This window comes from Erinaceus europaeus, chromosome 1, assembly GCF_950295315.1.
Source record: "Erinaceus europaeus chromosome 1, mEriEur2.1, whole genome shotgun sequence".
In the NCBI taxonomy this organism is placed as follows: Eukaryota; Metazoa; Chordata; class Mammalia; order Eulipotyphla; family Erinaceidae; genus Erinaceus; species Erinaceus europaeus.
This window is the reverse complement of record NC_080162.1, coordinates 58,093,640-58,105,729: the sequence shown is the minus strand read 5'-3', so window position 1 is coordinate 58,105,729 and position 12,090 is coordinate 58,093,640. Positions and strand designations below refer to the sequence as shown.

The 12,090-nt window shown below is 36.7% G+C and overlaps 1 protein-coding gene across 1 annotated transcript in view; it reads right to left on the bottom strand.

Annotated features, from left to right (window-relative positions):
* The window catches only part of LOC103116156 (mono-ADP ribosylhydrolase 2), a 268,300-nt gene that overhangs the window by 239,380 nt on the left and 16,830 nt on the right, over positions 1 to 12,090 (bottom strand). Inside the window, exon 5 of the mRNA XM_060201679.1 lies at positions 6,167 to 6,248. Coding sequence (XP_060057662.1) covers positions 6,167 to 6,248 — 82 coding nt within the window. The remainder of the gene's footprint in view (positions 1 to 6,166; positions 6,249 to 12,090) is intronic.

The window sequence follows — 12,090 nt, the reverse complement described above, 5'->3', positions numbered from 1 at the left end:
CTTTGAAAAGTGGTTGGGCAACAAATAAAATTAGGAATGAAGCTATCTCAATGATCCAAATAAATACTGGAAGTTGTTCCCAGCCTTCTCCAAGGATCCTTTGAGGAAAGTATCACCACTTGTGCAATGACAGATTACCATTCTTAGTTTTAAAATATAGCTTTGTTGTCTCCTAGCTGTATTCTTCATTTTTCTCAAGTATGTATCATTTTTATACCTAATATGCAGGGATAAAATGGTGTGCCTACTTGCCTAGAGTTAACACAGAGTCACTGATATAGCCCATGGACCTGGCTGACAGAAAGCAATCCGCAGTTATTAGTTACTATCCCTACTATTATTATTATGTAGCAACAAGGGATTAAAGTTACAGGGCTATCATATTTTATAGTCTATCTTTATAATTTTCTCTATTTACTTTTGAGTATTTCTTTTATCTATCTCATATGAGAGATTTTCACATGAGACAGAGACCAGAAATTGTACCTTCATACTTTTCTAATACAATTTGTCTCAGATCCCTCATTATGAAATTTAACTGTATTGGACTCTGAAACACAGATTTGTTTTAATATAAAAAATTCTCTCTTTTTTTTTTTTTGCCTCCAGGGTTATTGCTAGGGTTTGGTGCCTGCACCACAAATTCACTGCTCCTGGTGGCTATTTTTTCCCCCTTTTGTTGTCGTTGATGTTTAACGTTGTTGTTTTTATTGATGTCATTGTTGTTGGTTAGGACAGAGAGAAATGGAGAACGGAGGAGAAGACAGAGAGGAAGAGAGAAATACAGACACCTGCAGACCTGTTTTGCCACCTGTGAAGTAACCACCCTGCTGGTAGGGAGCTGGGGGCTCGAACCAGGATTCTTATGCCGGTCCTTGCGCTTTGCGCCATGTACCATGTACACTTAACCCGTTGTGCTACCGCCCGACCCCCCAAAATGTCTTTTATTTTAAACTGTTATCATTATTGTGCTGAGAAATGCTTAGTGTACTAGTTAAAGATTCTCTCAGTTACTCAGACCAGAAATAATATATGGCAAATCAGAAACGCTATATTTAATAAAAGATGATATAATTATGTTTTAACCATAAATTCAAATTATGTACGGATAATGTATATCTTCTACATTAGCAGTCACATATTTCATCAAAGGTTACCTATAGTTCAACATGCATATTTAGAATTTCCAAATGGCTGATATCACAACATTGCAGACATTTTCAACAATTTTGGAGAATTGTTAACGTGTAGTTTAAAATACAGGGAGAATACAGGTGAAATGTGAACTGGGGGTGGGGTACTACACCAAAGTAAGGAACTTTGGGGGAGAATGAAACTTAAAGAAGGGCTTATGGACCTTAGGTTGGGGGTAAGAGTATTATAGACAACCATGATGCAGAACTGGAAAATAGAGCCCATGTGTAGACAATTGTGTTGTAATTCATTAACTTCCTAATAATGTTAAAAAAAAAAAGGTGCTAACTATTATAATATGCAGAAAGAGGAAAAAGACAACTACAAAATGGTTTCACTCATATGTGGAAAGTATATAACTAAAGAAAATGAACTTGATAAAGGGGTTAGTGGCCAAAGTGTCTTGGATTGTGAGAATTACAGTAATTAGCAGGTGAGGAGGGTAGCTGCATATAACTTTGGTGGAGGTATAGTGATTTACACACACATATAATGCAGCGAAATTGTGTTCCTGAAAACTTGCAATTTTGAAAACCAGTTATTAGATCACTAATTAGACAAATGAATTTTAATGTACAAAATAAATAAATGAATTGCATTGGAAACATTTTTTAGAAGTAACAGGTGATTCAAACGTTGATATGAAACTGAGAATGAGCTTATTATTTTATTTGCTCAAATCCTAAGATGTATTTTGGAATTATTTACTGTAGTAATTTTTCCATCTACTTAATATTAAAACACACAAAGATCACTAAAATTATTCCATATTTTAGGCTTGTTGTATGCCTTTACTTTGCATTATTGTAAATATATGCTGATATACAGATTCATTTTAATGTAAATGGATCATACTTATGCAATTATTTTTTATGATATGCTAGAGTAAAAAATAGTTTTCATTTTAGAAGATGTGAGAATGATTATTATTCTATCATTTCTAAACATCTCAAAGAGTTTGACATCTATAAAATGTGTATTATGTTGTGTGTATTATGTTGTGTGTATTATGTTGACAAGACATGGCAATATTTGAATTACATATGATATCGAGTCACATTTTTACCTGGATAAACACATCTTTAAAAGAATAATCATAATCAAAATTCAGAAATGAAGGCACAATCAGTTCACTGTGATTATACAGGAAATAAAGAAAAGAATAAAGCACGAAGATTGAAACAAAATCATTAACAGATTAAGAGCAAGATAAAGTATTACATTGAACTCATATCAACAACTGCTTATTAAAAAGTTATTATTATGTAATTTATGCTCTGTAGAGATAAAGTTGCTTAATGATGATCAAGAAAAAAGTGGGTGGCAGGGGAGAGAAGAGAGGGAGAAAAGAATAACAAAGAAATATCACAACATATTTGGCTTTATATATTAACTCTTTTTTCAGCCACCAGGTTCCAGATGATACCATGATGCCAACTGGACTTCTCTGGGCAGACGACCCCACCAATGTGTCCTAGAGCTCCGTTTCCCTAGGACCCTGCTTCACTAGGGAAAGAGACAGGTTGAGAGTATGGATTGATCTATCGACGCCCATGTTCAGCGGGGAAACAATTACAGAAGCCAGACCTTCCATCTTCTGCATCCCATAATGATCCTGGGTCCACACTCCCAGAGGGATAAAGAATAGGAAAGCTCTCAGTGGAGGGGATGGGATATGGAGTTCTGGTGGCAAGAACTGTATGGAGTTGTAGCTCTCTTATCCTATGGTTTTTGTCAGTATTTCCTTTTTATAAATAAATTTTTGTAATTATATAAAAAATATCACAACTACAATTCTCGTTATCACAAGAAAATCTCCAAATTTACATTTCATTTGTTAGACAAATAATGTTTGTTAAAGCAAAAAATCAAATGCATTTAGTCAGGATTTGGTATATTGCTCCAAAGTAAAGATTCTGGAGTGGTAGAGAATGTTCAAGTCCTTGAACATGACGGTGGAGGAAAACTTAGGTGGGGAGTTAGAATATTATGCGGAAAACTGAGAAATGTTACAAAGATACCAAACTACTGTCTATTATAAACTATTTTACTACCTACCATAAACCATTAATCCTCCCAATAAAGAAAAAAATACATGTAGTCAACCTTTCAATTATAAAATTAAAGAAATACTTCAAATTATCCAGAAAAATTAGTCTACTTTGAGCATTAGCAGAGTTGAATATCTCTAGCAATTTTCTTTAGCTATTCTCAATCACACCCACATCCTATTCTGATTTCTGGACTTTGCATGTTCTCTATGGTAAGACTCAAGGAGACTGTTGTAGATAATGACTGTAATACACTCTATGCAGGTTCACCTGGGGCAATGCACACATTACCATGTCTGAGGGATTGAGTTCATGCCCTATTAACCATGTGAGAGCTCCCTGCAGAATGAAAGTTTTATGAGTAGTGGAAGGATGTGTTACCCCTATCCCCTTTTCTCCCTTTTGCTCTCTCTCTCCCTTTCTTTTGCCTTATCTGGGGAAAAAAAAACCAGGAATATAAAAGAAATTTTTTTTCTTTTTCTTTTTTTAAAATTTTTTATTTATAAAAAGGAAACATTGACTAAACCATAGGATAAGAGAGGTACAACTTCACACAATTCCCACCCCCTTCCCTTATAGCTTTCCTATTCTTTAGCCCTCTGGGAGAATGGACCCAAGGTCATTGTGGGATGCAGAAGGTGGAAGGTCTGGCTTCTGTAATTGCTTCCCTGCTGAACATGGGCTTTGACAGGTTGATCCACACTCCCAGCCCACCTCTCTCTTTCCCTAGTGGGGAAGGGCTCTGGGGAAGCTGAGCTCCAGGACACATTGGTGCGGTTGTCTGTCCAGGGTAGTCTGTCGGCATCCTGCTACATCTGGAACCTGGTGGTTGAAAAGAGGGTTAACATACAAAACCAAACAAATTGTTGACCAGTCATGGACCTAAAGGCTGGAATAGTGCTGATGAAGAGTTGGGGGGGTCCTCCAGTTTTTAGATAGCTAGTAGGCATATTTTAGTTGTATTCCAAAGAGCCTGTGGCTACACGTGAGGAAGATGGGTCGATACTGGGGCAGCTTGGAATGTTCATGACCACAGAATGTGAGGTCAGATCTACAGGGATGCAGAGGTCACTTAGGCTCCTAAGCTGATTATGGGCCCTAGATCACATCATATTACAGTCAACAGTATTTATACCCCTTTCCCATATTAGGGAGTTACTCTCTTCCCTGATCCAGCTTTCTGGTCCTTTTTCTAGCCATGATATTATTTCCCCAGACAATAACTTGGATCTACCTGCATATCAGATTGCAAGCTCAGGGGAAAAAAGAAAAAACAAAAAAAATTTAAATGTGCAAACTATTCTGTTTTCTCCTTCCTTTCAGTTAGATTTACCAGCTACATGAGGAGCAACTTCAAATGCATAAGAATATATAAAAAGAAATCCCTCTGAAAAGCAGACACCATTGCTCAGGGAAGCTGGAAATTTCCTGGACACCATTCTTATCATGACTAAGAAAATCATTTTGGGAATTAATCACATCTTCTTCTTAAGAGGCTAGATGAGGGGGCTGGTTGGTGGCACTCCTAGTTGAGCACATGTATTATAAAGTGCAAGGACCTGGGTTCGAGCCCCCGGTCCCCACCTGCAGGGGGAAAGCTTTACGAGTAGTGAAGCAGGGCTGTAGGTGTCGCTCTGTCTCTCTCCTTCTCTACCACCCCCTCCCTCTTGATTTCTGTCTCTATCCAATAAATATAGATAAAAAAATATAAAATCTAAAAAAAAACTTTAAAAAGGAGGCTACGTGAGGCATAAGATCAAAGCATAAATTAATTCAATGCAAGTAATGACACATGAAATCTGGAAATACACAGATTTCACCTACATTCTAAAAAAAAAAAAGTGTGAACTAAACATCTTTCTACCTTTCTCCTCAGATTGCCCTAGATAAGTAGTACTGTTATTTTATTTGTTCCTCTTTTGAAGATTTATTTATTCATCAATGTGATAGGGAGGTGCAAGGAGAGAGGGAAAGAAAGAGTATCACTCAACACATGTGATTCTGGATATCAAACTCAGAACCACCTAATTTAAGTCCAAAGTATTAATTATTTATAAAATTTAAAAAAATAGGGCCTGGCAGTGGCACACCAGGTTGAGTGGTAGTGTTGCTAGCATCATTGCAATTTGGTCTGAGAAAATTGGGGCAAGGATTCAAGGAGTGAGGGTGGATGTTGGAGATTAATATAACGGATGTAAGCACTGGTCTGGAAAATTTGTAAGTATTAGGGGGAAAAAAAATCACAGCTCATGCAATGTAGGGCCAATGGAAGGATTATTAGAAATCATTTGGTGTAGTCCTTTACTTTTTAAAAAAGATTTATTTATTGATTGATGGGACTGGGGTGTGGCACAATGGGTAGAGTACACATGCTATCATGTGCAAGGATCTGGGTTCAAACTTATTATCTCCACCTGTAGCTGCTGCTTCTCTTCCTCCACCCTATTTATCTTTGTTCTATCAAATAAAAGAAAGAACGAAATGGTAGAATCATAGTACAGACAAGTGCCAGCAATAATCCTGGTAGCCAATCAAACAAACAAACAAAGATATCTATTTATTTATTAGAGACTCAGAGATAGAGAGAATACCGGAACATTGCTCTGGCAGATGAAGGAGCAAGGACTGAACTCAGGACATGATGCCTGTGAGACCAGTATTTCATTTTCGAATTCCAGGATTCACCTGACTGCCTTAAGGCCATAAGGTCACCTACTGAAGCAGAATGTACTAGAACTTACTTTTCTTGTCACTGCCTGAATCCTTAAAAATGTGATAGAATTTTCCAGGGGTACTGATATGTGGCTAACACATTTGCAACAGTCTTTAGCATGCTAAAAAGACTAAAGAGATAAGTAGAAACACAGATCTCTCCATTTATTCAGTCTTCAGCTCCAAAGGAAACAAATTTATTTACTCACCTATAGGGAAAAACTCGGTCATTTTCTTTTTGTAGATTTTGAAATCAACTTCTAAGAAGACACAGAAGATGATCCGATCCACCTAGAGGCAAATAATAAACACTCAAAGTGAAAGGAAATATGATGACTGTCTTACCAGAATATGGTCTTAGAACAACAAGAAAATGATAGAACCTCCTACAGAATTTTGGTGCTTAACTGATGACTATATTACAGATGTGAGTGAGTGAGTGAGTGTGTGTGTGTGTGTGTGTATGGTTTATGGCAATACCATTCTGAAGATGTCCAGTCTCATCTCTCTGCGTGTGAACTCTTTATGATAATACATAAATCAAATAAGAAATAATAAATGACAAAAAGCTGCTTTGCAGCAAGCTATAAATATCTGCAATTCCAATGGAAACCTAGACTTTATATCCTATAAAACAGCCATAATGAATGGTGTATAGCAGAATGACAATAAAGTATGTCGATAAACAAAAAGCACTTTTCCTGTCCTTGTTAGACAAATGTATTTATCAAATCTGTTAGTATTTGAACATGACAGTTGGATTTTCATGATGTTATTTTTTAGCTTAGTGTATTCAAAAATACAATAGAAATAAAACATAATTTATTAACAGTGTCATAAAATCAGTATAATATTAATCTTGGTAGGTAATTATTGAATACATAAGTAATACTTCAAAAGTAAAAGGTCGCTTCCTTTGTTTTGAGAGAGCTTCTGCAAGTAAGAAATTTCCTTGAGACATTTAGAGTAATATGTTAAAGAGAGTAGAGCAGTGGAGTACACATAACTCATGCATATCTGATATTAAATCAGTGACTCAATTTCATATCCTGAAAGTAGACATCTCTTCAGATCCTTTATTGTAACAATGTACAAAAGCCAAAAGTTACTCAATCTATCAAAATTCAACTGGCAACTGAATGGAACAGCAAGCAAGGCTTCTCTCTCTCTCTCTCCCTCTCCCTCTCTCTCTCTGTCTGCCTCCAGTGCACTACAAACTCACCGCTCTTGTGGCCATATTTTAAAATATTTTTTATAGGACAGAAAGAAATTGAGAAGGGAGGGGAAGATTGGGAGAATCATATCTGCAGACCTGCTTCACCACTTGTAAAACGACCCCCCAGCAGGTGGGGAGTCTGGGGCTCTAACTGGGATCCTTTCATTTGTCCCTGCACTTGCTTCATACTGTCTGTACTTAACCCACTGCCTGGCCCCATTAAGGTTATTTCTCATGGAAGTCAGGAATGAAAGAAGATTTACAAATGGCAAGGCATTTGAGTAGGTGTGACCCACCTAACCCTTCAGTTCTCCCAGTGTGTGCAGTATACATTCACTCAAACTAAGCTTTAAAGTTCCCAGTAGAAGAAGAGATTCATAGGGGTGGGGAAAAAGGGAGGGAGGGGAGGGAGCAGAGATCACTAGTTCATCTTAGAAAAGTGACTCCCTAACCTATGTACAAGCCTAGACACACACCCACAACAGTCTCTGCCTTTCTATGGTATAATAACTTAAGGTTTATTTACAAGCAAATATATTTTCTCCTGTATTCACTTGCATTTCTATTCTTAGTCCTGTTTACATGCTATTAACATTTTATACAAATGCAAAAACTATTGCAATCAACTCACTCTCCAGGTGAACTATAAATGTAGTTGTATAAATGATCAGCTATCGATGCAATAATGAATGCTCATTTCCATACTCTAAAATGCATGTTATATGCTGTGGCTAAAATATAAAACCTAATGCTAAGCAATGAAATGTGTTATAGATAAACTTATGCTCTAAGACACCATTGGTAGGATTTTTTAAACCTCAAAGATATGACAGTATAGAGAATCATATATAAGCAGTAATATATGGAAATAGATACAGGGGTCTCCCTTTCCTCAATTATTTAACTGCAAGACATATATTTTAACTTTATCTTCACTCTTCTTTCTGTGATATAACCCAGATAAAAATATATCAAACTCAATGTCTATACCTGTCTCTAGCTCTGCAATATTGAAACGTCATTTGGACCTCAGTTTTGACATCTTTATAAAAAAACAGATTGAATTCATACAATCTCTATGTTTCCTTTTTATATTCAATTCATGGACTTTTTATAACTCATCCATAGTCTTAATTGTTGTTTTTTTTTTCTTCTGTCTGCTTATTTTAGCTGTACCTAATTTCTTGAATGGTTCTCGGTTAAGGTTGGCAATTACAGAGAATTCCCATGAGATCTGTGGAAGAGAAATGTCCACTGAGCCCATTTGGTGGGAGAGTAGGTGCAGAGCACCAGGCTCATGCATGCGGTGGCCATTTGTGCTCATCAGTAGGCTCACTAAACTCACAATTCCTGCTTGTTCTTTTTATTTTTTTATATTTTATTTTATTTTATTTGCCTCAGAGTTATCGTTGGGGTTTGGTGCCTGCTCTATGAATCCACTGCTCCTGGAGGCCTTTTTTTTTTTTAATTATGTTGCACTAGTTGTTATTGTTATTGTTGTTGGACAGGGCGGAGAGAAATTAAGAGAGGAGAGAAAGACAGACACCTGCAGACCTGCTTCACTACTTGTGAAGGGACTTCCCTACAGGTGTTGAGCCCGGGGCTCAAACCCAGATACTTATGCCAGTCCTTGCGCTTTGCGCCACGTGTGCTTAACCCGCTGCACTGCCGCCAAGCCCACACCACCTCCCTGCTTGTTCTCTTGCTTCAGTTTTTCTGGGTGCTGGTCTGGTCATGTGTGCAGTGCTGCAACAAGAGCAACAGCTCTTTCTGCAGGACATGCCACCATTGAGGCTCCATGCAGCAAGAGGCAGATACATTTGCTTTGGGGTCTGGGCAGTGGAGCAGCTGGTTGAACACACATGTTACCATGTGCAAGGACCTAGGATCAAGACCCAGTCCCCACCTTCAGGGGAAAGCTTTTCAAGTGGTGAAACAGTGCTGCAGGTGTCTCTCTGTTTCTCTCCCTCTCTGTCTTCCCCTTCCCTCTTGATTTCCAGTAAATGTAGATTTTTTAAAAAAGCAAATAAAGGAAAGTAAAAAGAAAAAACAAAGTTTGCCTTTGTGGGTTCCAGTTTGCTATTGCAATTCTCCCACTTTGCCCCAGCTCATTTTCCTTTCCTCTTGACCAGCTCTTGGTTGCCTTGCTGATATACATTAGGTCCTATCAAATGTGGATGGAAAAGCTTTCCAAGGACTCATCACCAGCTCCTTCTTCTGTGCTCTGGTTATGGGCTTCTTTGTTCAGCCAACCAGTACTTTCTGGGCATCTGCATCTCCAACTTTTCCAACAATTGTATATGATCTAGCCAGCTACATATAACTAGCTCAGCTGGATAGAGTGTTTTTGCCATGCATATGACCCAGATTCAAGCCTGGCCCCTATAGTACTGAAGGAGTTTTGGTGGTGTGGTGTCTCCTCTTTTTGTGTCTCTCTATTTGGAAAATTTACCAGCAGTGTTGAAGTCCCAGAGATCACATGCATGCTCACATACATAAGTTATTAACCCAGTAGTGAAGGCTTTATTTCATATCACTCTCACAAGGTTCTGCTTCACTGACTAAATCCCATCTAATATAACCTTTAATATCATGTCATTAAAGATCCTAAAGAGGAACAAATAAATGCCATTTCTGTTTCTAATCAAGACTACTAAAATTCCAATTTAGTTCCTTAAAGAGGAATTTGTATTGTTCTATCTCATGGTTTTTTGGTGAACTTCCTAAAGTGTTACCCTATACTTTTGTAAAACATTTTTTACACGTATAAATTTATTCATACTTTTCTTATTAACAAAGTGTAGATTCAGATGTTACCTCAGGCTAAAAATCTCATTAAAATAATGCAAAAGGCAAAATGAATATCTTCAGAAATTAAAAGTTTGACTATAGTTCTCATTATTTCTTAAACTGAAGCCTGTGAAGAATTGAGTAATCTTTCCCTTTCCATTGCTATGGCTGAAACCCTGACCTGTAATCAAAGGTCTGCATAATTTCTCATAGTCTATATTTAGGTAAACAGATTTGACAAAAATGTAAGTACACAGCAGATATTCTATAAGGATATTTAGTTCCAGAACCCAAAAATAATCTCTTTAGAAGAACATAGGACTTTCTTTTATGTTTGTCAGAGACTCAAGAACAGAATTATAGAGGAGGCTGGGTGCTTTTGCAAAGTAGAAAAGAGCTATATAAAGGGCATGAGTCACTTATTGTTGCCAACTGTCATTTCATCCAATGATACTATGTGGCGCATAATGGCTTTTGAGTCCAGTACTGCTGTTTTCATACAGAGTGCTTATCAGTTGCACAATGGAAACAATGATGCTGCCTGTAAACTAAAATGAATAGAAAGTTAAAAGTTAAAAAAAATGAAAAGACAAAGTAAAGTACTGGCAAGAAGATTAATTAACAAGAGCTTTCATCTACTGAATTTGAATGTAAACACCAGTGAAAACATTATAGAAAACTATTTGATAACATCTATTGAATTAGCTGTTTTTTAAATTTCCTATGACCCATAAATACATTTCCAGGAAGACATCTAAAAGAGTTTGTACATATGTTCACATAAAAAAACCATAATGTTCATAAAAGTTCTATTTGCAATGCTTTCAATTTATAAATATTAAGAGAACAGAAATGGCAGTAATCTGTTCATATAGTAATCTATTATATAATCTATTATAGAATAAGCTGTATCTAATTCATACAGAAGGATATCATACATTAGTAAGAATGACAAGCTTACATCAATAAAATAAACTTAAGATGGAGAAAAAGAATACAGAAAAAGTATACACTGGAGGATTCAATTTCTATCTAGGACAATAACATATAGGTAGGAAAGTAATTATGGTGTTTGAAGATAGCAGAAAAATTATCCTTGGATTAGGGCTACTGAAAAGGGACTAAAGGGAATGCCTGCCTAGGGTCATGTTTTGATTTTGTAGTAAGTACTGGTTTGATGAATATGTTTATTTTGTGAAAATTCAAAAGTTACATGTAAAATCTATGCTCTTTTCTGTGTTATATCTCCATAACAAAGGTGTTTTTTTTTCCCACCCAGGTCAGAAGTCTTATACTATAGTTATCTTGATCAACAATCAAAATTCTATTTTCATTGACTTAGAGGTCAAAAAATCTCTTAAAAGCTGACCTTGAAAAGGCTATCTCCCTATATATTTCCACTGATGCCAACTCCAGCTCCCCCACCAAGCCATAAGGGAGTAAAGATTTATTTCTTTCACCAATATAGTCATTAATCCACAGTTGGGGTTTTATACCCCATAAACATCATGACATAAGTTCTATTAATCTTTTTCAGCATCATATCCACTGCTTCCGAGGAGGGTTACACAGTGAGGCAGGTTTGGAATATCAGCAGTCGACCTCCATTTTTCAAGGCTACCAGTCCTAGGGCAGCTGACACAGCCAAGATTATCCTGTGTTCAGCGATTCTGGGAGAATGAATAGATTCCGATGAAGGTAATTTGCTTCCCCAATGACAAATGACAAACATTCAGAGATTTGGTGTGCATGCAAATACTGCTGTAACTAAGGGCTCATGAAGAGTTGCCCTGTGTCAGTAAATCTTGCTGGGCAAAAGGGAATGAAGTTGCTTTTTTTTCTTTCTTAAAAGAAACCAACAGTACCATTTATGCATACTCGTATATAGACCTTGATAAAATAGTGAATACTAAAAATAAGTAAATTTTAGCAACAAAATATGAATGTTCTCTAAAATAATTAAAAATGTTTAAATTTATTCTTTATTTTGGGAAATATTTTAAACCTTCCAGGTGCAGACATGGTGATTTTTCAGCTCTTTTAAATTAGTGACATTGGGGGCTAGGAAATAGTGCAACTGGTTAAGCTCACACATTACAGTGCACAAGGACCTGGGTTCAAGCCTCT